The sequence below is a fragment of the Populus trichocarpa genome, chromosome 13 (assembly GCF_000002775.5).
Source record: "Populus trichocarpa isolate Nisqually-1 chromosome 13, P.trichocarpa_v4.1, whole genome shotgun sequence".
In the NCBI taxonomy this organism is placed as follows: Eukaryota; Viridiplantae; Streptophyta; class Magnoliopsida; order Malpighiales; family Salicaceae; genus Populus; species Populus trichocarpa.
The window spans coordinates 12,133,805-12,160,890 of record NC_037297.2 but is presented as its reverse complement, the minus strand read 5'-3'; the positions used below and the strand labels follow the sequence as shown (position 1 = coordinate 12,160,890).

General features: G+C 33.5%; 3 protein-coding genes and 1 long non-coding RNA gene across 6 annotated transcripts; 2 read left to right on the top strand and 2 right to left on the bottom strand.

Moving 5' to 3' along the window:
• Window positions 1-7,202: 7,202 nt before the first annotated feature.
• On the top strand, window positions 7,203-10,169 carry LOC18104458 (uncharacterized membrane protein At4g09580). Its single transcript, XM_006376231.3, has 4 exons — window positions 7,203-7,843; window positions 8,667-8,937; window positions 9,049-9,219; window positions 9,622-10,169. Exons 1-4 carry the CDS (start codon window positions 7,563-7,565, stop codon window positions 9,751-9,753), a joined length of 855 nt encoding a protein of 284 aa, XP_006376293.1. The 5' UTR covers window positions 7,203-7,562; the 3' UTR covers window positions 9,754-10,169.
• Window positions 10,170-13,015: 2,846 nt separating this feature from the next.
• On the bottom strand, window positions 13,016-16,708 carry LOC18104457 (50S ribosomal protein L21, chloroplastic). Of its 2 annotated transcripts, none has more exons than XM_024583290.2 (5): window positions 16,265-16,708; window positions 15,801-15,881; window positions 14,359-14,460; window positions 14,166-14,240; window positions 13,016-13,236 (listed from the first exon to the last, which is right to left on the bottom strand). In XM_024583290.2, exons 1-5 carry the CDS (start codon window positions 16,616-16,618, stop codon window positions 13,165-13,167), a joined length of 684 nt encoding a protein of 227 aa, XP_024439058.1. In that variant the 5' UTR covers window positions 16,619-16,708; the 3' UTR covers window positions 13,016-13,164. The 2 variants fall into 2 exon arrangements, with proteins under 2 accessions (XP_024439058.1, XP_052302206.1); XM_052446246.1 differs by lacking the exon at window positions 13,016-13,236 and adding an exon at window positions 13,248-13,555.
• A 2,928-nt stretch (window positions 16,709-19,636) lies between these two features.
• LOC18104456 (subtilisin-like protease SBT3.9) lies at window positions 19,637-21,174 on the top strand. The gene is made up of 3 exons (XM_006376229.3): window positions 19,637-19,919; window positions 20,012-20,109; window positions 20,936-21,174. Exons 1-3 carry the CDS (start codon window positions 19,714-19,716, stop codon window positions 21,013-21,015), a joined length of 384 nt encoding a protein of 127 aa, XP_006376291.1. The 5' UTR covers window positions 19,637-19,713; the 3' UTR covers window positions 21,016-21,174.
• A 231-nt stretch (window positions 21,175-21,405) lies between these two features.
• Window positions 21,406-23,502, bottom strand: LOC112323906 (uncharacterized). Of its 2 annotated transcripts, XR_002977440.2 has the most exons (3): window positions 22,343-23,486; window positions 21,877-22,261; window positions 21,406-21,712 (listed from the first exon to the last, which is right to left on the bottom strand). It is a non-coding gene; the product is annotated as an uncharacterized LOC112323906 (long non-coding RNA). The 2 variants fall into 2 exon arrangements; XR_002977439.2 differs by having other exon boundaries at window positions 21,877-23,502.
• Between the last annotated feature and the right edge of the window lie 3,584 nt (window positions 23,503-27,086).

Below are 27,086 nucleotides of genomic sequence, written 5' to 3'. Positions count from 1 at the left end.
AAGAGAAAATTAGGGTAACAAAAAAAAGACCTAAACCTAAAGCTATTTCTCCCTTCTCCGCCGACTCTCTGAGGGTTTCTGAGGGTAGTCACTCCCTGATCTGCTTGCCCCTCTCTCGTCCTTCCCTCCTCTTTGTCGCCAGCCATCTGAAGCAGAGGAGAAGAAGGTGAAACAAAAAAACGATCTGTAGTGAAACAAATCTAAAAGGAAAGAAGACCGAGAACATGTGTGCTTGCTGCGTTCCTTTTGTTTTGCAGGTCACCGCCGGCGAGAAAGAGAAGAAGGGAGGAAGCCAAGCCAGATCCCCCATCCCCTGTTATTTCTTGTGGCGGCCGCGCGTGGAGAAGACGCGCCGCCCTGTTCCTGCAACTCCAGAATGCCTTCCTTGCAATTCCAGGACTGTTTTGGGTTTATTTGTAAATAATTAAATTGTTTAGTGTTTTGTTTGGTTTATTTTGAGTTCATATATTTTGTAAACATGTAATTATGGGTGTGAGTAAACATGGTAAAAAGTGAGGGATGTGTGTGTTTTAAATATGTTATTGAATTATAAAATCAAAAAGAAAAAAAATGAATTTAATGTTTTAATTGGTATATAGTCAAGTATCTGAAGGACAAATAAAATCATGTTGTATTTCTCGTGAAAATGTAAGAACACGTTTCTACATATATTCTGGGATTTAATAGCTGATTTATTAAAGCCTTAAGAATTTGACTAATATGACTTTAATTGTGATTAAATGTAATGTTTGTGTTTTTGATAAAGAAAAATATAAAAAAATGTTTTTGTGTGTTGCATACGGCCAATACCCTAACATCTTTTTGAATTTCCTCTTAAAAAAACAAAAACAAAAACAAATATTTGAAGTTTTGAAAATGTGTTTTCGCATGGATTTTTTAAATACAAAAATTATTTTCTTGTATTTTTGGATTTTACAACATGTTTGTAAAACTCCAAAGGGTGTTGGCCAATATTCCAAAAAATATAAAAATCTTATTTTGGGGGGAATTTATCTATTATTCACCGCTAATGTTTGGATAAAGAAATCCTTAAAGGACGAATATCCAAAATATTATTGGGAATAATTTATTATTATTCACTGTTAATATTTGGATAAAGAAACCCTAAGTGGTAAATATCCAAAATAATTTTCTAGGAATAATAAGTCAGCACACATCCTTGAAAGAAGCCTCAATTATAATTGAGGACATTTCAACTTTTGACTCCACGGTTTACGAGCCGTGAAAGTATGAAATACTAAGGCAAAAAGAGGTTTTTAAAGCGCTCTGAATTTCCTTAGATTTCTAAATCTTCATCCTCCCTACTTGCGATTTACGAGTCGTAAACTCTTGAAATACTAAGGGAAAGATGAGCTTTTAAAGCACATGGAATCTCCTTGGATTTCTACCTTAATAAATTTAGTTTGAATCAAACTTAGAAAAACTGACGAGATTAGAAAGCACCAACACCATAGCTATTATAAGGCAAACCAAACACCAAGCAGCTTACTTTAGGTAGGGCGTATTAGGGGTGCTAATACCTTCCCTTTACGCAACCAGTCCCTTGCCTTAGAATCTCTGAAAGACCAGTTAGGTTTCCTAGTGACCATAATACTAGGTGGCGACTCCATTATTCAACAAAACCAAAAAGACCGCGAAATCAATCGAGGATCATCGTGACGCCGCGCTCCGCTCGCGAGGGTGCGACATGAGTGAATGAGTAATGTAAAAATAAAAGTCAATCAGGATTCAAAATTTTTTTTGAAAAGCCTATCTTCACCTCAATAAAGTCTTTCAATGATATGTTTCATTTATCTTTCTCATTACTTAAAAAAAGTGAACCATGAGATCAGGTTCAAGATATTATCATTACTGACTAGATAATTAGACATCCAACCTGAATCGTAATGACCCAATTACAAGAGCGAAGCTCTACCACCTAAGTTATATCCCCTCGAGCTAAGTGGAGCATGAATGAAGGAGTTAGATGCTTCTTTTATTCTTTTCTTTGGAAAATCTAGGTCATCCTGGACTTGAATCAGATAAAGAAAAGGTAAGACCTAAGGCAAGATCAAGTCAGCAAGATTTTCTGATAGCTCATTGACTTAGCTCGACCGAAGGAAAGATAGTAAGAATTTATAATCCTAGACATCAAAAAAAAAATTCTCAATATTTATAACTATAAAAAATGTTGCTAACTTTTTTTGGCATCAGAATTGTAAGAAAAATTGTCTCAAATGCTGGATGTAAGGGCCAAAATGGATGCTCAATTGTCAGAAAGGATCTTAAAATAGAAAAAAATAAAGCATTTGGCTCGCTACACGACTGGCTAGCAAGAGAGAGGATTGACTATTAGAATGGACTAGTGGCATTTGATTAATAAGATAGTTACGGAAAGTAAAGCTATAACTGCAAAAGATGATTGTGCAATATGCAAGATAAAAGGCATGAATCAGATAAAAAGACGTTTAACTACTTACTCAACCCTTCAAAATTGGAATGAACCTTAACAATGAAAATATCATTTATGCCAATAATTATTGATCTCAACCAAGAATATTTTATCTATTTTCTCTTGTCATTTGGATAATAATGAAGCTAACAATGGTAGATATATAGAATTCTCCTTGATTAGCATAAATAAATAAAAATAGTTTAGCATAGAATGCTAGAAATATATTTAGAGATTTGAAGTGGATATACCAACTTCAACAATGAAGAGTTTTTTTAGAGGAGAGGTATGTTTCTTTTGCATAAAATATCTTACAAATAAAAAATATTTTACATGTAAAATATTTTTTAATGGTGATGGTGAAGGAGGAGATAATGGTGAGGTGGTGGTGGTGGATGAAATAGTTTGATGATATTGTAAGTAGATTACTAATCGTAAAATATTTTATGAAACGTTATGAGTTGAAAATAGTTTTTAGCAAATGAATAACTAAGTTTGAAGGTTGAGTGTAAAATATTTTTCATTGATCAATTTTCCTATAAAATATTTTATGAGAAACAAAAACAGAAAAATATTTTTTGAAAACAAACACGGGAAAATCTAAAGAAAAATTTCATGAAAAATAATATTTTATACAAAATATATGGTTGCATTTATAGATCATACAGCTTAACAGATTACATAATGGACCTCACACCTAAGCCTAGATGTGATAAAGAATGAAATTAGACTCACAATACTAACCAATATAGAACCATGTACTACAACTTTTGAACATGCAAGGCATCAAAATGAGATTGTGTCCTCAAATGAGGAACACCTAGTTTCTAAACTAAGTTAGTCACCAAAATTTCAAATTTTCTATATATTTGTTTTCACCACCTCTTGAAACTATAAGATCTTTAAAATTTTACACCACTTAAGAGTTTTATTCTAGGCTATGATTATGATACAACAAGGATATTTAAATAATATATAATGAATGAATTGTGGATCATGCAATAAATTTTTGGTTTGAAGGCCCGCGCACCTAGGTTTTTCCTTTTTTAATCAATTCAATTTTTTTTGCCTTTTTTTTAATAATTCTTAAGTTTGTTTTTTAATTAATATACCTTTTTTGTGATTGTTTTTGGTTGATTTAGCCTTTCTTGAATAACGATTATTTTTAATTATAATTGGTGTGATTGATTTTTGAGGTTAGTATGATTTATTTATAATTTTTTATACATATTTCATATACATTAAATTTATTTTTATAAATTAAAAATGTTTATTTGTTTATAATATTTTGATCTTGTACAGCCTTACATAGTTTTTTTTCTTTATTTTGTTCATTAAACTTTATGTGTATCGATTTCTATTACAAATTAATTTTAATAAACAAATTCATTAAACACAATTGGCTTAATGACTCGTGTTGCGCTATTAAATATTTTAATTTATATTTGTCTCTTAATTTTTCATGTTTTATTTTTTTTTGTCAATGTTTTTCTATCGAATTATTTCGATCTCATGACCTAAAACGTATGATAGACATATAATCTAGATATATCTTATATCCAAGTCACGAATTTTGTGTATTAACCCAGCTTTGTTCGAGGTAATATTTTTTAAATTTTGATTTTTGTTGTTGTTGCTTCGTTTTCCTATCATATTATCAAGTTAATCAAGATTTAACATGATTATTAAATTTCTCCTACTTCTTTAAAAAATAATTATCTCCTAAACTTTTTTTGTTAAAAAAATTTGGTTCAGCATATGGCGCCGCTTGTGCTACCGATCTAGTTTTCTTCTAAAATTGGTTAAGATAGTAATGACAATATTCATTCAATTTGAGATTTAAAGATCGAATCCATACTATTCTTTAATAAAATAGCATATCTACATTCGATTCCATTGATATCATTTATAATGAAATCATAAGTTTTTAGCATCCATAAAATAGGTGTATTTAGAATCACGGTTTGCACGCGTTCCTAAAAATTTTTATTATAGATTTTATTAGGAGTATTCAAAAAAACCGAGTAACCGAAAAAACCGAACTAAGATGGAAAACCGATTTTTAAAACCAGAAATCTTTCCGGTTCGGTTCGATTTCGGTTTTACCACCGAAACCGGTGAACCAAACCGGTCCACCCATAAAATAAAGTTAAAAACGACCTAGTATAAATAATACAGTAAACCTAAACCTAAATGTAAATGACATTACATGTGAAGCCGCCGCCCACACCAGACTAGAGAGTCTTATCGCCTTCTTCCTTTCCCCTTCAATTTTCATCCTCTCTACCTCTTGCCCCTTGCATCTGTCTCTTCTGTCTTCTCTAGCCGATCAATAAGTAAATAACCCACATCTCTGCATCCATGTAGTATACTTGCAGCCGAAAAAAAAACCCGAACAAAACCCCTTGGCGTCTCTCTTCACTTGCAGCAGAAAGAGAGGGCTCCTCCATTAGAGAAAAGACAACAAGGTAAAGTTTATTGTTTATCCATGTGTTAATTCTGAACTTCGTGTGCTTATAAGTTATACTTGTAACATTTGTTCCATTAGAGATCTCTGACCTTTGCTTCTTCTTTTTCTATCCTCTTGCAGCTAGGGTTTTTACATCTTTCTTCAGGTTCGCCCCCTTTCCCCAGCCCTCTCTCCTTTCTGTTGATTTGTGTTGATATTGAGTTCTTGATTGCTTTGTTTAGCATTGTTAACTTTAATATGTATCGATTTATCTTGATTGCTTTGATATGTGTTATCGGGTTTTTTTATCTGTATTATCAGCTATCAATCTGTTTTATCTTGATTGCTTTGTTTAGCTATCAATCTGTTTTCTGTTGTATTAATTCTGGCAGTAAGTTCATTCTGTTTTATTCTGGCAGTAAGTTCATTTTATTCATGTATGATCTGTTAAATGTTAATTGTTATATTTGTTCATTGTTCAATAATAAGTTCAAGTGAAAACATGGTTGTCGGGTGAATCTGTTGTATCAAAATTGATTTGAACAGTGTTCATAGCTTTATTCTGGCAGTAATAAGTTTATTCTGTTTTATCTTGATTGATTTTCATGTATGATCTGTTATAAATCATTGGTCCATTATAGTGTACACCTTGTTTGAGATGGTTAATCAAGATAATTGGTTCATTATGTTAATTGGTCCATTACAGTGTAAACCATTCATGTATAATCTGTTATAAACCATTGGTTCATTTTGCCTAGTCAGAATGTTAGGTTCATTTTGTTAATTGGCCCATTACAGTATGCAGGTTTTTTAGAATAGAAAGGTGACAGATGCCTTTTTGCAATTATATGAACCTAACATGATGCTCAACTTCTGCTTGATTCTCAATTGTAGTAAGATGTTGATTCATGTTGTTGTTTTCTTAATTTCAAATGAATAATGGGGAAGATTCTACATCAAATGAGTCAAATCCTTCAAGTTCGGAATCAAATTCTTTGCCTATTCAAATAAGTCAAATCCAAATTCATATCCAGATTTTAATTCATATTAAAAGTCCACCAATTCATATTAAAACTTAAATGTCAGCCAAGCTGTGAATAGCCGAGTATTGTAAATTTTTAAAAGCTGAACATCAGGTTGCTGTAAATTTTAAAGCTCAATTTAATGTAAGGCTAAGCCAATTTAAAAAAAAAAAAAAAACCATATATGATGGGATTAAGTTTCCCGGTTTTTTCCCAAAAAAACCGGATTTAACCGAACTGGACCGGTTCAGTTTGAACCGGTTTCCAGTCCGGTTCGATTAATATTTTACAAAAATACTGTAATTCGGTTCGGTTGGTTTTTTTAGTCTAAACCGAACCGAACCGAACCGTGAACACCCCTAGATTTTATCCTTTAACTTTTAATTATCGTTTGGAACTATGTTTTCTAATTTAACTACATTAGTGATTAATATTAGGGGTGATCATTTTCAGTTCGATTCGGTTTTTATCAAAAAAAAGTAACCAAACCAAAAAAAAAATTAAAAAAAAAACTGAAACCGGTTTCGGTTCGGTTCGGTTCGGTTTTTTAGGACAAAAACCGGTTCAAACTGGTTTAGCTCGGTTTTTCAATTTGGCTCGGTTTTTTTCCGGTTTGGGTTCAGTTCGGTTCGGTTTTTTTTTGTTTCAGGCTTATAAAATCGAAACCGAACCGAACCGGTCGGTTTTTTTAAAATTTTAATCGGTTTTTTTTCACGGTTCAGTTTTTTCGATTATTGTTTTCCGGTTTTCTTGGTTTTTCAGGTTTTTTCTTACCCCTAATTAATATCAATCAATTAGTTATTCATTGGATAAAAATCTTGGAAAAAAAAGAAGAATTTTTTCGGTTTATTTTCTATAATTTCACGTTATTTTTTAGTCAACACATGATATGTAAACTAAACAAAAAGGCAACAAAAGCATAGGTTAAAAGAAGAAATTCCGTATAAAATTCTATAAAAAACAACAATCATATAAAATAAAAAAGAAAAGCAAGAGTTTATTGACAAAATGCATCGTTTACCTTGACCTGTTTTCTAATATTCTATTTAATAGTGTGAGAAAGATTATTTTTTATTTAAAATTATAATAAAATATTTTTTTACAAATAATTAAAAAATATCAAATAAAATTATATTTAAAATAAATGTTTTTTCAAAAACACCATTAAAAAAAAAAAGCACACAGCGTATGATTTATGATTTGTAATTCCAAGAAACTAACCCCACCATTATTCACCTACTCTCACACACCTCTTTAATACCAAATTAATTACTATTTAAATATAACATAAAATTCAATCTTTCCTTCCATTCCTTTTTAGTTCTTTTCTATTCTCTCTTGAAAACACCGAAAAGAAACGCATTGCCATTGCAATCTCAATTTCATTCCCTCTATCCCTGTTTGTCTCTCTAGGGCTATTTTTTTATGATTCCGAAATTAAAACCCAGAATTCAAAATCTAAAATTTCTTTGAAATTCCAACCCAGCTCAAATCTTTCTTCAAACCCCATGATTTTTTTGCCCCGGATCAAAATGGGTTCAATTCAAAACGATGACATCACAAGCTAATAAACGTCAAAATTATTCCACCAAAAACCCACAAATTTTCATTTTTTTTTCTTTTTTGGTAATTTAGATTTATGGCATCAGCAAGGAATCTAGTAGTTGAAATAGCAGCAGGAAACGAGAGAGGGAAGGTGTTAACGATGAGAGATGAAGAGAAAGCTAAAGAGGACGATTCACCCTCTGCTAAAAGGTCGAAATTTGAGAGATTTCCATTGACAAGATGGGAATTAGCTGCTGCTCTTGGGGTCTTTTTAGTCTTTTCAACTGGTTTGTTTTGTATCTACTTGACAATGCCTGCTGCTGATTATGGCAAGCTCAAGTTGCCTCGTTCTATTTCAGATCTTCGCTTGCTCAAGTATGCCGCCCTCTTTTTCTACTTTTTTTTAATTTCAATTTTCTGGGTTCTTTTTTTAATGCTCAAATTTTGATGGGTTTTAATTTGTTTGGTTTTTGGGTTATTGGGTAGCGTGTATGGATAGATTATTTGAAATGGCTTAGGATGTTTTCGGGTTCTATTGATTGGTGTTTGTGAATCATAAGGATTTGATGCTAAAAAGTCAGCTAAATATTGATGGAAGCAGTTTTCCTAATTAAAATACCTTGGCTTTGTTGGTTAATTTATTGAGGTACGGGGGTTGTTGAATTCTGGAAGTTGTTTCTAAGTGTAAGGAGATGTTGCATTGATAGATTTAATTTGCTTCTTCATGTGTAATTGTTATCAAGCTTGAAAACCTAAAAGTGAAAGGGTTTTGATGTTTGTTTGTGGTGAAACTCAGAAATGGGATTTAAGTTCTTTCATGCTAGATTACGGTTGTGAGCATTGGAATGGGATGAACATTCTTTGTTCAAGAGATTGATGAAAATTTTATGGCAGATTAAGTGTTTTTGTAGATTATTTGACTTTGTCTCAGAAATGGAGCGGCGAGTTAGATTATCAATTTCAGCCTTATTAGTCTATATAAATTGCTTAGATTTGTAATGTACAATCTGTGTATGTGTTGGTTTTGATCTTCTAATTGTTTGCCATGCATGTTTGGAAGTCAGTTCCTCGTGCTAAGTTGTGTTAAAAACCAAAATGACTGTTTAGTGGCTAAGCATTCCTGTCAATTACTTTCTATATATCCTTATTCTGACTGTGTAATATTTTCACTAAATACATTGCTCTTTATTTGCTTCAGAGACAATCTTGCAACATATGTGAGTGAATATCCAGCACAGTTCATTCTGGGCTACTGCTCTACTTATATCTTCATGCAGACCTTCATGATTCCTGGAACAATTTTCATGTCATTACTAGCTGGAGCTCTTTTTGGCATTGTTAGGGGACTATTTTTAGTTGTCTTCAATGCCACAGCTGGAGCGTCTTCCTGCTTTTTCTTGTCTAAGTTGATTGGCAGGCCTCTAGTTAATTGGTTGTGGCCTGAAAAAATGAGATTTTTTCAGTCAGAGGTACTATTCTTATAATGTGTTGGGAAATAACAATCTTACTACAATCTTCATATGTTTGTTTTTCATTATATTCCACATTTCTGTAATACCTTTAACTCTTTTGAAATTCAGATTGCTAAGCGAAAGGAAAAACTGCTGAATTACATGCTCTTCTTGAGAGTAACTCCAACGTTGCCCAATCTTTTTATCAATTTGGCATCTCCAATAGTGGACATACCATTTCATATTTTCTTTTTGGCTACTTTACTAGGTCTTATTCCTGCTTCCTATATCACTGTCAAGGTAAGTTTGTCTACTTATTCCCTGGTTAATCAAACTAAGGTGGCTTATTTTGTGGTTTCTTTTTGAAGTCTGTGACTTATTCATGTTCTTGCTTTAGTGATTGCTTGCCCTTCCAAACATTTGTGTTGCTTGTTTTCAGATCATTTCTGGAATATTATATTTGAACTGTGACATATATTCATCAATATTGCACCGTTTGGTAATTTGCAAGGAACCTTTTGCTACATATCATTATTAGTTCACATTGTAGAAATTTGGATAAATAGTGATCACATGGTGGTGGAAAAAAGTTATTTGTATAGGGCCTACTAGCAACGTTCATGAAAATGATGCTGATAAAATTGTTATTTGGATAATTAGCATCATCTTGCTAATCATGTTGCTTCTCTTTCCCAACATCAGGCTGGCCTTGCTCTAGGGGATCTCAAGTCAGTTAAGGATCTATATGATTTCAAAACTTTGTCTGTGCTCTTCCTTATTGGATCCATTTCCATATTTCCTACCCTTTTAAAGAGAAAGCGGATATATGAGTGAAGGTTGTATTGGCGAGGCTCTCCCACCAAAGGTGGCTTAATAGAGATCTCTTGACTGTTTGCTTAGAGGATCTGAAAAATGCTGGGCGGCACCCTTCTTTTTGCCACAAAACACAGCAGGACACCTGCTTCGCATGTGATACACATGGATTGATTAATTCTCCCCTATGACAAAGATAAAGATACAGAAGTACATGTTTCTTCTTTATAATTTTTTTTTTTTTCATGTAATGTTGATTCAATGATCTCCCAATATGGATTATGTATACAGTTGGTAGCCAGCAATGTTCTATGAAGGTGTTGTAATCCTTCATGATCTTTGAAAGATTAATGCGAGGTTGTATTGCTGTTGATTGTAACAACTAACTAAGGTAGCATTGACAGATTAATGGCTTTCTGGTTTTGCTTATTCATTAATCAGCAGAAGACTGAGCAGAAACACAAGCACTGGTCATGAAATGCATGCTAGCAATGTTGAATGGCAAATGTTATGAATGCAACAACTCGTGTAAGAACCGGACATAATTCAGTCAGTTTTACCTGAGGGATGCAGCAAGTCAGGAACAGGCTGCAGGACTTTGCAAAGTCCTTGTTCCAGTCACCTGGCTCAGGTTTCTGAAAACTGAAAAGCATTCGAGACCTCTCCTCCCGATGGTAATTTTCAGGTTGTAAATATGATGGAAGACTTGTCACGTTAAGAGAAGCATATTGATTCCTCGTGATTCGCGAAGGATTGAAAACATTAAAAAAAAAATTCTCCTTTGATTCGACCAGAAAACAGGTATCTCTGAAAGCATTGATCCGGAAAAAAAAAAAAAAAGGGAGAACGTCATGTGATAATGTTCCTGCCATCTGTAATATTGGAAAAATGAACAGGACTTCAATTTCAATCCACTACTGTCAGTAAGCAGTGTTTCGTCTTATTTGATTAGCAATCCTGCACACATTAGAGAAGTCGAGGGTCATAATGGGAGAATGGAGCTTCACATTCACCATTACCAAGAGAATGAATAAAGAAAAGAATTGCAGAGAGAACGAGAAGAAAAGAAACAAAAGGAAGCATTTTAAAAAAAAAAAAACAAACATTAGACTGTAGAAGGTTCTTTCTATCAAAGTAGACGCAAGAACAAAAGAAGTCTTCTTTCATTTAAATTCCAATCAAGGCTCGTCAAATCTATAGAGGCCATGCCCTTGTCTCATCTCCATGTAACGGTAAGAGCTAAGACAACCGAAAGCAAGCAGAGTTTAGATCAGCCACTTCGCCCAAAAATTCATAAGAGCTGGCCATTTTACGACTTTCGCATCAGTTGCAATGGAAACGCCAGTTTGACCGTGTAACATGAGTTATTGACGTGTTTTTAAAAGTTTTAAATTTATTTTTATTTTTTATAATAAATTTATTTTTATACTTTCAGATATTTTAATATATTAATACCAAAAATAATTTTTAAAAAATAAAAAAAATTTATTTTAATACATTTCTAAATAAAAAAAACTCTTTGAACCACCGCCATTACTATAATTCAAAAAATCAATGATCAAGAAATAAGCTGAGGAAAATAGGGTTCTACCTAAAAGACTTGCATAATTCGAGTAGAAAATGAAATTATGAAAGTCTTTGCCCATTAAATCACATGAAAATAAACAATCATCGGCAGTTTGCTATCAAGCATGTATACACGAAAGATCAGCTTGGCAGTTTTTTAAGCATCAGGAGTTATAGCAAAATAAAAGACTTAATTTTCCATGTGGATGAATTCACACGTGATTCTTTTTTACTTGCACTTATTTCGATTAATTTCACGGGCTCTAAAATTAACGATCATGTAAGACTCCAGTGATCCTGAAAGAACTCGAACTCGTGATCATTGGAGAATAAACCTAAAACCTAACCAGTTAAGCTACCCTTTATGGTTAATTCACACGTGATTCTTAGTAGTTAGCAAAGTTAGTTAGTAGTTGGCTGTTAATAACGGTAACCTAGTTAGAAATGGAAGGCTAGGAGTGTATAAATTCTTCTGTATCAATACCTTGGAAGATATTAAAGAAGCTTACAAAGATGATCCTCTCAAACAAAAAACATCAGATGATTAATCCAGACTGCTAGCCAAATTATTCTTATTAAGGACCGGTGATATATAAAAATAGAGTGGTGATTGGTTCTGAGAAAAATCTAAGAACAAAATTAGTAATGAAAGCTCATCTTTCTTGTATTGAAGGGTATGTTGGTATTCAAAATTCATACAAGAGATTGAAGGTTATGTTCTTACAACAAGTCTTTTTGTTCATGGAAGGAGTTATTCAACAAGCTAGGGGTTAAGTTGCTTATAAGCTCTGCTTACCATCTTCAAACTGATGGCAAATAGAAAGGGTGAATCAATGTCTAGAAACCTATCTTAGGTGCATGGAAATGCACAATTCAAGAAAATGATATCAATGACTATCTATTCCATGGTGATGGTACGACACTAGCTTCCATTCAATAATTAAAATGTCTCCTTTTGATATTCACCATCTCAAAGAGAATGATCTAATCGAGAGACTTTCACAGTCGTTGCAGTGAAGGAAGAGATATAGAGGAGAAGTAGTGTAGATCAATTTTTACAATTACAATTGAAGAAGGCAAGAAACAGAATGAAACAAGAAGCAAAAAAAGAAAGAAATAGAGGGAATTTGTCGTGGGTGATTATGAGTGTTTAACGTTATAGCCTTATCAAAAAAAAACAAACGTTGCCTTTGAGGGATTTCGAGCTCAATCCATGATTTTATGGTTCTATCTGATCATTCAAATAGTTAGAGCAATAGCATATAGATTGCAATTACCAAAAAAAAGCATCAATTCATTCTGTCTTTCATGTTTCACTATTAAAGAAAAAGGTAGGCAGTAATGTTGTGGTAGCTACTGATGAAGTTACAGCATGAAGGATCAGCTTGGCAGTCTTTAAGCAACAGGAGTAGGAGTTGTAGCAGGATAAAAGACTTAGCAGCAGCACATTTTGCATGTAGATGAATTAATTCACATGTGATTCTTAGTAGTAAGTTGCTAATTAATAACGGCAAGTTAGCTAGGAATGAAAGGCAAAAGGTCCGTATAAATTCTTTTGTATCAATACCTTGGAATACAAGTTAAAACTGATGAGCATTTTGCAGAATATTGCAGAATCTCTTTCTCTCTACTATTTCTTCTATTTCTCACTATTGTTAAGGGTTAACCTTAACAATTATGTCACCCACTACACTTTTGCGTTCTACAAATAATTCACTTGTGCAAAATTACTTTTCATTATTCAACATCAGAAGTCACTATTCAATCTAAACGTTGCCCTGTAAGGGGAATTACAACAACATCAAAAGTAAAAAAAGAAACTTCACAGTGCATCGAGAGCATTCAAGCAAACCTCTCCAGAAAATCCTATGAATCAAGAGTAGATACAGGGTAGTCTTGATAGCCAGTGATACCTGTTATCCTTATCCGAGTATTTGGCTGCATAATTGAGTAAAAGCAGTTTCAAAAACATCAGGCAGCAGAAAGTCCTTTCTATCAATCAAAGTAGACAAAAGAACAATGGAAGTCTTCTTTCATTAAATTTCATTTATTAAGGTTTGACCAACATACTCGGTAACTAATGTGGCAGCTTAAGTGGTAAGGGCCACATTAAGTACCCCCAATGCAGCTGGGGCTGCTACCGCACCTTCTATATTTACCCATTTGGATACAAGAAGCTCCTTATGCGATCCACCTCAAACCATGGTCAAAACACTGCTTTTGAAGAAGCACACACAACATGCTTTGGTACATGGAACTATGGAAGAAAGAGAAAACCACCAGGTTTACTTAACCATTGTAAAACCACCAGGAATTACTAAGATACCTCCCTTTATTTGTTGTATATCAATGAAAAATTTTCTTCTTATCTTTTATTATGCAAATGAAACATGTTCTTTTGTGTCATTTTATTGGCAACAAAACTTCTAATATCAGTTTTCACCAATACTTCCGAAACGTTCTTTCTTTCAACAAGACATTTAGCCAAAGAGTTCTCCAACAAAACTTTCTTCTCCATGGGAGCTTTTTTCTTTTTTCACACCACAACTGCGAAACCCATAACTAAGACAAGCAGGCACCAAGTAAGCTAAATACGACATCTCGATCTTAATAAACTCTCCTATATGTTGGTATCTCTAGCATTACCCGTTGATAATTGTGGTGTTAAATAGTAAATGAGTGCTAGTTAAGGTGTTGGAATCTCTAGCATTACTAATTAGGGAAAAGGATAGCCACAGCCTACTCAACTCACACTTCAAATGAGTTCTGACTTTTAAAGGTGAAGAGTGATTCATGCATTCACATAATAAAACTTTTGATGGTTAATGTGCCTGTAATACTTGAAGTGAAAAACAAAACAGATTTACCTGTCGGTGACCGATATTTCTCCTGTAGTTTTTCTTCTTCTTATATTTGAAGACAATCTTTTTAGCATCTAATCCCTGCAATAATAATACAAGTGAAAAAATTAAGGGCCCAAAGAGAGTCGGAGAACAAAAATAAAAGTAAAAGGCCATCTGAAAGAAAAGATACATATAATCAAACAGTCATGAAACCTACCTGCTCTTCAACTACAGCATGAACAGTAGCATTAGTCACCACTGGTTTTCCAATATAGGCACTTGTTCTTGTTCCCACAAGTAACACCTTATTCAGATTTACCTGCAGAAGAATCAAAGACTGAACTTTTAAATCAAGGCAAAAAGCAAACTGTGAAAGAAACTACAGCCAAAACAGATACATAATGTTTCTCTAATAGAAAAATAAGGAATAATCAATTAGATCTTTTCTAACATTGAGCCAGAGATGCAAGCTAGTGTAATCCATAAATAGAATCCTTGGTTGATTATCAGCTTTTTTATTTATAACAAAGAAAATAACAAGAAATAGTAGCAGCACCGAGATTTCTTCTTGTTTTTTTTTGGAGGTAAAAAAGAAATAGAATGAAATAGTTTCTAAAAAGAAAAAAAAAAATAGAGATGAAAACTGGATGTCAACACCAGAGAGGTCATGTTAAGCCAGAACACATTACATTCAACAACTTACTCGGGGAAAATCTCTCAAGTTCTGTAATTTGTGTAAGAATTGGAAATAATTAGTCATGACAGTTTTAGTTTTAGGATCTAGAACACGTTAAAAAACTATGTGCAGTTCTCTAACATGGGCGTTCAGGCTTTTCCTGAAAGCTATCTAGACTTCTCCCCAGTTGAATTTTCAGGATGTAAGGGTAATAAGAAGTTCTTGCACATCATGGAAGCAAATCATTTCCTCCACGTGAAAGATTAGAAACATAAACAACCAGCTAATTGATCTGACCTGCAAGCAGGATGGTTTCTCTAAAGGTGTATTTTTTTATGAAAAACTCTCTTTTTTCAGTGTCATAGGCAATGCCTTTGGTTTAAAAAAAGCATTGCCTTTTTGTTCATGGCATGACCGGATATCCATAAAATCCAGTCATGGCCTTGTCCTACATGGCTCAACTGATATTGCAATATCCGGTTCTGCAGTGATTTAAAAACATTATCGTAGGAAATGCAGCATCCTTCTGGATTTTCACATGGCTTATTGAAATCACAATAAAAATGATTTGGAAAATTGCATTTAAAATCAATGCTTTTCGAATATCCAAAGGCATTGTCGCCTCTTAAAAGTGGGGTAAAAAAAACTTTTTTGCATGAGAGAATACGCCCACTGTACAAAATATTGGCAAATGTACAGAATTTCAAGTAACTACAATCACTGGCAGCGAGCTGTCTTTTCATCATTGTTTGATCAGCAATCAAGCATGCACTTGAGGATGACATTATGAGATTGGAGCTTCACATTCACCATTGAAGGGAGAAAAAAGGTCCTATGCAATCCCAAATCGAAGTTAAGAGTAGACAAGAGAACAATTCTTACCACATAAGCTAACAACACATGCTAACCACGTGAAAGTTGCAACTAGCTTGGAAAATATTTTAACTAATCAAGATACAAAAGGAAATGATAGCAACCTATACCTTATCATTGACATTAGCACCTTTTAGCCTCTGCACATAGAGCCATCGCCCCGGGATAACAATGTACTGGCGAGATCCTACCTGAAAAAAGAATTGAAACACAAGCCCCAGAGCAAAAGGCAGACAAATTATGCAAAAGTCACTAACAGGGAAACCATAAAAGAACAACAACAAATCTTCTCAAAACCTCTAAATTACTCCGCATTGCATTCACCATTGGAAAAAAGAAAACAATCAGAGTCATTGATTAGCAAAATATTAGTCTGCCGAGGCAGAAATGGCAGCAAGATTATAGCTTAAAACCAGAAAATCACTTAGCTAATCATAAACTCACACTTGAAACAAAAACTATAACTAAAAACCATCTGGGTAGTCAGAAAATCAATCAAAAAACAGTCACGTCAATCAAAAACACATCTTTAATGGCCCAAAAATTAGAATTTCCACTGTCATTCAGTACTCACCATAACAACAGCAAAAATCTCCTCACGCTTGGGTGGCTCTTCCTTAGCAACCTCAACCATCTGCGTGGCAGCAGGCTCAGGGTTAGCCTCTGACACGGGTACTTCAGGCTCTGCTTCAACAACAAGAGCTTCAGATTCAGAAAACTTGGGAGGATTGGCAAAAAATGTGGGTCTTTTAGAGAAAATAAGAGAAGAGGAGGATAAATTCTGAGTGGTCTTTGAGAAAGACCCAGAATTGGGTTTGGAGAGGCAAAGGGATTTAGAGAGAGGTGGGTTTTGTGCATTGGAGATTTTGCATTGAGTGGTTAAAGAAGAACAGAGAGCTACAAGTGTTGTGGAGGAAGAAGTAGCCATTGTTTTGGAAATGAGAGCAGCGAAAAGCTCTCCCCTTTTGTGCTGTTTCTTATTTAGCTTTGAAGCTGGGCGCTTGAACCGACTTATCCTATCCGTTTACATTTCAATTATTAATATACCCTTGATTTTTCTCTCATTTTCGATGTTTTCTATTTATTTATTTTAAGTTTATGAATTTGTAAATTTCCTCGCTCTCACGGGAATTAATAACTCTTTTTTTAATTACAAAAAAAATTATTTTTATTTTTTATTTTAGTATTTTCAAACAATTTTTCACATACATAGATTAAATATGCCTCACGTAAAATCAAGCTATTCACACCAAAATTGTTTATCTTGAAATTTGAGTTTTAGTGATTAAGGAGATAATATAGGTTAATTTTTTTAACATGAACATTAAATACTTTAGAAATCAACATAATAATGGTTATGAAATCTTAGATGTGTGACATAAAATTTAGCCTAATTTTATTTCATGATTTTCAGTTTTTATATGTCTTGTAGAATTTAAAATGTAATTAATTGTTTATTTTATATAAACATAAAAATAAACTAATTTTTTTAAAATATTTGTGTTATTTATTTATAAAAAGTATAAATGAATCTAAATGGTCGAAGTAATTTAGTGCTCCAATAGTACATTATAATCAGATTATTTTTTTCCACAAAACTGATTTCTAAAAAAAAAATGTATGCTTGAAACAATCTTCGAAGCTTAGGTTTGAATTAATAATTTTATGTTTTATCGGTTGTAAAAAAAAACACATTAAATTATAATGATAACTTATTTATAGACATATTAAATTAAATAAACAACTATATTTTTTAAAACAAATTGCCATCAATGACTAAATATCCGCATTTAATATAATCTTGGTTACACTCCAATAATGCTAATGACCATATAATCGTAATGTTATATATATATATATATATATATAATGTTATCACTTCAACGCGATTTAACAATTTAATCCCCCTCATGATATATTTTAAATAACCTAAATTGAAATGAATTGTATGTGCGGGAGTGTGGTTGCAGTTGTTTTTCAAAATGCTTTTCGTATTGAAATGAATCAAAATATTTTTTTTATTTTAAAAAAATTATTTTTAAGATCAGCGCATTAAAATGATTTAAAACATATAAAAAATTAAATTTTAACAAAAAAATTAAATTTTTATGGAACACAGTTTGTACCTTCCCAAACAGTAGCAAATGAGCAAAATTTCTCAAAAAGCTTTACATTTTCAAAGATTTCCAATTAATTTATTTTAAAATATTGATTGTTTATAAACTATCTTGCATGTATAGATAATAATGTTTAATGTGTATTTTATAAATCTTCACATTACATCCCAACAAAGAAATCAAGTAAATATAAAAAGGAATTCATGTAATCTTTTAAACTTGAAGTTATAAATTTATTTTTTCATTTGTGTACTAAGTCAAGTAAATATCTTGTATGATATAGAATATCACTTCTATTTGGATTTGTATATTAATATTCATTTTTAATTATATGTGGACTATCATAATAATTCTATGCTAGTTTAATAGTTTGATAGTCAAGATAATTGTACTATAATTATGTCAACTTTTGTTTTATTCTCAATCAACTATGTAAATTTTAATTTTAATTTTTAATTTTTTTGCTCTTTTTTTTTTCAAAACTATTAATCAAGTGCTTCCGTTCAACTTATGTCATTTTGATGACACGTCACTTACTTGACGCCATTAAATTACATTTTTTTTATTATAAAAACCTTAAAAAATGTTTTGTATGAGATAAATTTCTGAATTTTTTTTATTTATATTTTTCATTATTGTCAATAATTATCTATGAAACTCAACATAAATGAGTGTCCATTAGTTGAACTTCCAATTCAATTGATCCAGGAGATTGATAATATTAATATAAATAATTATTTGTTTTATTTAGAATTTTTTAAATTGATATAAAAAGTGCTTCTTTAATTAATGTAAAAATTAAGAATAAAGTAAGAAGTTTGTACCAATTAGTTGGGTTTTATGCATAGTTTTTAAACTCGGCCTGATTCAAGGTTTGGATTTCTAGATTTGACCAAGTCATCGAGGTTTGACCTGGTTGTCCAGGTCAATTTTTTTTTTAAATCAAAACGATGTCGTTTTGATAAAAAAAAAAAGTCAACGGGTTGCAACCGAGTTTTTGACCGGGTCGCCGGGTCACCCCAGGTTTTGCCTTTTTCTATTTTGTCTTAAATCCGGTTCTGTTCCAGCCTTGGATCGGCTGGATCCTGGATCAACCTGCCGGGTCGGGCCGGATTTCAAAACTATGATTTTATAAATCCCAATATTTTGATATTTTTTGAAAGAGATATTCAAGCTTAAAGAGAAAATGGAAAACTTCAAATTAATCTCGAAATTATCCATTATCAATTAGGTTTCTAAATTAAAAACTTCCCCAATCAAGTATCTAAAGTTTCAAATATTCATCAATTAAGTCCTTCCTCCGTATATGTTAGATTGTCTCATCGAAAGTGCATATTTGTGGCAATTAAAATCAAGGAAAAAAACTTCACAAAGGTTTTTTTAAAAAGAAAAACTTTAGCAAATTCCAATTAATCCACTCAATTCATAATATAAAGAAAAGAAGTGTTTGAGATAATAATAATAATTGTTTTTTAAAATATTTTTTATTTGAAAATATATTAAAATAAGATTTTTTTTAATTTTTAAAATTTAATTTTAACATTACTAATCAAAATAATTTAATAATAACAAAAAATAATTTAAAATTAAAAAAAATTAAAATTTTAAAATACTCTAATTAAAACGCGGGTCAAACACGCCGAAGAGACCAAAATCGATACCCAATTAGATCTGTAAAACAAAATCAGTGAATAATGAAAAATTGTAAAAAGGAAAAAAGAAAAAAAAAGAAGCCACGTAGCGCGTAAGAAGACATGGGTGTCCTCAAACGGCGAAGATCCCAAACATAAAACGACAAAGGTAACTTGGTGGCTAAGCGTAGTACGATATCGTTGAATTAATCTGATTTAAAGCCATTTAACTTTGTGTATATAAGAAAGAGAAGAAGCAGAGCTCAAAATCCAATATGCACAGAAGAACCAAATTCTCCTTCTTTTCATCACCATCGTTAATTTTGTTGTTGCTCGTCGTCTTCTTTGTTATCAAAATGGCCGAGTCTGTTCCATCAACGGCTGATTCATCAAAATCGGTTCAGATTGTCTACACTGAGAAACCTCAGGATGAGGAGCCTGAGGCTTACCATATCCGAACCCTCGCCTCTGTTCTTGGCAGGTAGTGCCGTAGGGTTTGTCGTTGTAATTCAGATCCGTATGATTATTTATGAACTGGGTTTTCAGATTTGGTGTGTTTTTTGTATTGTATAGCGAGGATGCTGCAAAGGAGGCATTGATTTATAGTTACAAGACAGCTGCAAGTGGATTCTCTGCCAAGCTGACACCAGAACAAGTTGAACAAATCTCAAGTATGCATCTTTTTCTTAATTTCTGATTGAAATGCTTTCATAGGTTAATGGGTTTTTTTTTTTAATTTAGAATATTGTTGTTAGAATTGGAATTGAGCTTGTATGTTTTGAGATTAGAAGAGTGTGAAGGCTTTTTTAAATTTTCACATCTGAAAATCTTGAAGTTTGTTAATCTTCTTTTGTCTTCTTCATAGATTGATCGTCTTGTTTTGACTATCGTGTTCCTTAATCCTTAGGTTAAAGGGGAAGAACTAATTGAGGTTTCTTTCTTTTTAAGGTAGAATTAGATCCTTGACATGGGAGCCTTTATTTGTTTATCTTCAAGTTGATGGATTTATTATTTAGGCTCTCTACATAAGAATTTTGCATGAATTTATTGATGGATAATGGATTTCATGAAGTCTGCTTTTCATTGGCTGTTGTGGTATGCTATATACTTTGAATTATACTTGGAGTTTTGATAAATCAGCAATTGCTTTTTCATGATATTACTTTTCAATATCATAAGCTAATACTTGAGAAAATCCTGTTTAACTGTGTGTAATTCTTTGTTTGCAAAACAACCAATTTCAAATGCATATGATGCCTCTCTTGCTGAACGAAAGGAGGCGTGAAATATGAGGTGCATGATGGCTGTTATTGTAGGTGGTGCTTTTGGTTCATGTTTAAGACAGTCTGTATGCTCCCGACACTGTTGAATGTTTTTGACTTTTGAATTACCATTTAGAATTGTGCATTGGATATATTTTCAAATGTCCTTTTCTGCCATTAGCAATATGTTGACAAATCTTTAATCTCATAATCATGTGCTTGCTTTTCATTGCAGAACTACCAGGTGTTCTTCAGGTTGTCCCCAGCAAGACACTTCAGCTGCATACAGGACCTGGGATTGGGAGGCTGCATTAAGTATTTGGAACTATGTATCTGACAAATAAATAGCTATCGAAGCCCTTCACAACTCTTCCCATGTGTATAAACAAGTTTATCCTGTGTCCTGCACTCCTGTGCACTGTGTTTGTACCGCAAACATTTAGCATATATATAAAGTTCTGGATCTAAATCTCATAGTTTTTTTCTGTTTTACATTGCTTTTATACGTTATGAATATGATTTGCATGAAGCAGTTTACTATCTGGCATTTTATATTTATTCACAAGTTTGAGATTCAATTCATTTTAGTAATCTGGAGAGGAAGTTGGTCAAAAATGGCCCTTAGGTTCTATATGTTTTCTCCACTTATTGTCAGCTAAAGCATAAATCTCTACATGTGAATGTTAAAATGTGCCAGGGCAACCATGATTTAAGGTGCATATTATGTTCATTGATGAACTTGACTTGAAAAGGTCAAGACGTGATCTTAAGACAAGTGCAACTTTAGGGTTTTTTTGTACAAGCAGGAAAAATAATTATGCCAAAGGACTGCTCCGAGGACCAATTCTATTGGATGATCATGTCAAAATAATGATCTTGCCGGGCCATTGAGTAAATGACGTCGTCTTCCCATGACAAAGATTGAAGTAGAACATAATTGCCCCATGTTGTGTTGCAAATATGAAGAAATGCTTCCTTCAGAAAATACATCTCTCTGATTCCTCTCTTAATCCTGGATCAATTTGAAGACAAGATGTGATGTATAAGATTCCCACGGGGAAAGAGATGTTTCAGCCAAATTCAAGTGGCTTTACTAACTCAGAATTAGAACACAGCTAATAAGAGGCCTGATTACAAGTCTCTGGACAATCAATGCACAAAGCACAAGCATGTTACCTGAGTGCTGCTGGAGATGGGTTGCAAGAGTGCGATTGCACCAGCAACCCCGGCTTTCACACTAACTATGATGGCAGACGAGATCCCAGGGCAGCAGCATAGCAATAAACAACAATGAGGACTCTGGTCTGCTCAACCTGATCCCTCGAGTCATTTAACCACAAAGGTGCTGTGACCTGGTTGAGAACCATTTGAGAGTCCGGAGTTTAACAGTGGATGGTAAAGCATGAACACATTGATCCTTGACCCGAGCAAATTTCAGCACCTCAGAGTGACGATCATCAGCAGAGGCAGCTGAAAATGTAGCGCACCAGATCGGAACCATTGATGACAGCACTAATGAAATGCTTGCATGATTCTACTAAATCCTATGCCATCCATGCAGCTGCAAAAAAAGCAAGCATTCAGAGGTAAGAGAGCATCTCAATACGATCCAGAAGTATAATTTTCTTCAACCAAATAAGACCTTTCATAAGAATCCCAATGCAAAGAGCCCTTCACACATGATGACAACTATACTGCACCAATAGCACAGAATCTCTTTATTCAGAAATTAACACTCGTATGCGTACGCAAAAGGCAGGCATTACAAGTATCCGATCTAGTATAAACTTTCTGTAAATGATAAGCGAACAATTAGAGCACAGTTCAAAGACAGGTAAGTTCCCTACACAAAAAATCCCTCATTTAAACACATTAACCAAACCGAAAAAGCGTAAGACAGGGTAAAATAAATCAAAGTTTCACATGAAGGCATATCATATGCGCCTACAGCTGCTGCATCTTTTCCCTACACATACAAATTTAAGTAAAAAATAACTAATTACACTTGATCTTAGACAAAAGGCCAGGAAAAGTACATATAACTATTTCCAGTAAACGTAGCAGTTTTTACAACAACAAGAAGACTAATCAACTCCTTGTCTCTTAACTAACCAAACATTTGATAAACAATTAACTTAAAATATACCTCAAAACACTAAAAAATCCTATAAATTGACACACTTAATTGACAAAAAAAAACCCTACAACTAATCCCTCCACTGAGCAAGCACTAAATATGAAATTAAGACAAAATTCGAAGCAAAACGCACTGATATCATAAGAAAAGACTACATATTTCAACCAATAATTACTCATTAAACTAAAACATCAATGTTTACAACAACCCAATATACTAAGTAGCAATTATCTCCTCTCTCTCTTCCTACTTAAATGAACTGAAGCACACAAAATCTTTAAATCACACCACCATTAAAGACTCAAACTTTAAAACAAAACCCATAATTTGACAACCCCACATAAGACGTGATTGATGCATCTTTAATCTTGTCAAAAACATGGTAAATTGGGATTTTGCGTGCTCTTATTAAGTTATCTCTCCATAGTCTAATATTTAGAATTATTGGCAGCCTCTCCCGTAAGGGAGGCTTCCAAAAATTGGCGGGCAAGATCAACCTAAAGTAGGGCTGAACTCACTCGCCTTAAAGACGTGTTCGATGTACAAGGTGTCGGCACGACTCGCCATCTCTAAACGATCATAGACAAGTCGCCTCTCACCCCTGACAAGACGGGTTAATCTACTACACCTTCTTAGAGCTTTATTTATATTCAAGGTCCTAAACCCTAAACTCACATCTTTTCGATGTGGGATAAATAGAAGGCTTTTTTATTCCGTTGCTTTGCTTCTGTTATGACCATTTGGATTTTAAATATTATGGTGTTTTAAAACATGTTTAGCATTATGGCTAAAATATTGTTTATTTAAAATTTAAAAAATTATTTAAAATTATTTTTTATTTTTTTGTATTGTTTTGATATGTTAATATCAAAAATAAATTTTTAAAAATAAAAAAAATATTATTTTAATGTATTTTTAAATGAAAAATATTTTGAAACACAACATATATCAAACTCTCAAACAGGCACTTAGTAAACAATAAAATATCATACCAACTTTTTTTAGTGCAAGAAAAAATATCCAAGCACTACAAGCGTGTTTAAAAAAGTAAAAAAATTTGCATCTTGGATCATGGACCCAACTAGGTTAAATAAGCTGGTATTTATTTAATTAAATAAAAAAAACATACAACAACAATAAATAGACCGAATTAAACCAAAAAAACTTATCATAATAATATGTCAAAAAAAATGCTTGCCTAAAGAAAAAATATCAAAACTCAATTCCTAGTTATTCCAGTGTGGAAAGATGAAATTGAAAAGACAAAAAAACTAGACCTAAATCAACCCGAGTTAGTATACCAAACCTACTGTCATACCCCAATTCTGGGTTATTCCCCAAAAATCACTTTTTTTTTCAAAATAAAAATAAATAAAATAAAATAAAGGCTGACAACGTGAAGAAAGTAAGCCGGTGAATCAAACTGCAATTTTAGAGGAAATTCAAGGCCTAATTGTACCCTATTATGCCCAAAAATGGAGAAATAGTGCAAATTCAAGGTCAAATTAAATGATTATTGGATGAATTTGCAAAAATATTAAGTCCAAGAACATAATTAAAATTTTAATAGGCCAATTTGATTTAATCATAGGCCAAATTGAATTTTAATTATGTTTAAGAATTAATTTGGATCCAATTGAAGGATTTAATTAAGTGCAATGACTTAATTATACTTTAAATGGGTCAAATTAATTTTATTTGGGGCTTAATTGGTGAAATATTAAGTTTGGGAGCCTAATTTGGACTTAATTGAGAAGATTGGAGTTTTAAGAGATCAAATTTAATTTTTATCAAGTTAATTGATTGAAATCAGGGGTAAAATCGCAAGAAAATTGAAGTTTTGGGGTCAATTAAGGGTTAAATTGATAAAATTTACAGCCAAGGACCAATTAGTAAGAGGCGTCAAACTATAGGGGCTTAATTGACAAAAACAGGGGGTGAAATTGAAGAAATTGAAAGTTTAATGGTCAATTAGGGGTTAAATTGCATAAATCTGAGACCAAGGACCATATTGCAAAAGGCACGTAAATCCGGGGCTCAAACGGTAATTCATCAGGGGCTTAATTGCTTTAAATCAAAAGTTTAGGGTGAAACAAATTAAAAGTTGAAGGACTACATTGAACTTCGGCAAAATCCCTAATTTAACCTTAAACGATGCCGTTTTGATAATTAAAAAAAAAACAAGAAGAAGAAGCAGACGACGCGCCGTCTGGTTACTGTTCATTATCTTCCTTGTTTTACCCGAAAGAAACTATCTGGGTGTCTACTTTTCAAGTGCATTTAATGCTTCATTTCTCCATCAAATCTAACAAAACGTGCACACAAATGGTCACCTGCAATTTCTTTACAACCTCATGTGAACAGCTCAGGATGGATGACAACGAGACGGTGTCGGTGCCGACCTAAATAGGCCAACTCAGGCAGCCTTTTCCTTCAGATTTGACAACTCACGAGGCACATTTTGAGCCAACGGTTGGGATCGTTCCCAACCGAATCAAGGGTTGAGTCTTTCCCCTGTGTAAACAAGATTACCCTCTTCGATCCCCTATAAATAGGGGTGGATTTCATGCCTTGGAGAAGGAGAAAATCGAACGTAAAGTTGGCCGAAAACCAGCCTTCCCCGCCCAGTTTTCCTACAACCGGTTCTCTCTCTTCTTTCTCTCTCCGTCGTGGCCCTCAGCCACCACCACCCTTATCACTGGTCTTCCCACCATCATCTCCACCTCAAAAAGCCATCAAAACATCTCACGTGGTGGTTGCACTGCTTCTCTCTCTCCTCTGCAAAACTTTTCTTATCTACCACCGCGACCCCAGCAGCAGCAACCATCTCGTCCAGAAGCTTTAGTCCCTCCTAACGGAAGCTAGGGCAGCAACTCTCTCCTCAGCCACTCCAACGGTTCCAACCGCGAGCTTCCCCTCTCCTTTGCAAGCCTCTGCTTCTTCTTCTTCCAGCCGCAACCAGAGTCAGCCGCCGGCCTCACCACCTCCAGTCGCACCGTGCACCACCAGTCAGGCCGCCAACTCTCTCAATGCCAGGTAAGCCTCCCTCCTCTCTTCTTCTTCTTCCTCCCTTCTCTGCTACGACTGCATGCAAACAGTGGAACGTGAATTATAATTCACGTTGCACTATTCATGCAACTTAGTCACTGGGTTGTGCCAGTGACTAAGTTACTTTGGGTTGGACCTGTCTCAACCTAGCCCAGTTGGCTGGGCTGCGTCCAGCCCGTCCCCAAAATAAAAAAAATGAAGAAGAAGAATATGTGGGGTCGAGTTCGGCCCAACCATTTTGGGCTGATATCAGCCCACCTATTTCTGGGTCTGTGCTCGGCCCAGTTAGTTGGGCTGGCCCAGCCCATATTTTTAATAATCTGTTAATGTAATAATATATTATATGTTGTTATTATTATAATTTCAAAAAAATCAAAAAAATCTTAAATATTTTAAATTAATTGCCCATTTAAAAAAAATTCATGCATACGGCTAAATCCTACAAAATTTTCAAGCATATTTTCATTAAAAATTGCATCTTTATCATGTTTTGAAAACAAAAATAAAATGGACATCATAACAAGTTTATGATCATTCATTAGGGTTTGGCCAAAATATTAAAAACCTTTTTCCAATCTTTTTTCTAGGATCCAGATGTAGACTTTAATATCTGTAGGGTGTAAAATTACACGATAAAGTACACTCTCAGATATTAAAGATACAAGGTGTAAGTAAATGCAATGCTAAAATTCAGACTTTAGAACGGTTATGATTTAACCCAATAAGGTAGAGACTTTCTCATGAAGAGAGATCTACCTTGAACCTTAGAAAAGACCAACGAATAAAAACCCGGCTTAGAAAATAATAATCAAACAACAATGCAGCTTACCTTAGGTAGGGTGCACTGGGGGTGATGCGTCTTCCCCTTGCACAACCAGTCTCTTACCCAGACTCTCGCAGACTATATGTTCCTAGTGACCATACTACTAGATGGCGACTCCTAAACATTAATTATAATTTTATGATTAAATTCAAAACTCTTTCCAACACAGAACACCTCATCAGGAGGCACAACAAAAGCCTTCATCATCGCCAGACTACGCGGCGCGCGTACCCCACGACACCTACAACTCTGGTCATGAAGTTAGGATAACCTAATAGAAATAAAATAAAATAAAAAATACAAAGCTCAATTCCCAGCAAACTCAATAAAGAAGGGTAAAATAAAATAAAAACAATTAACAAAACAAAACACCTGCAA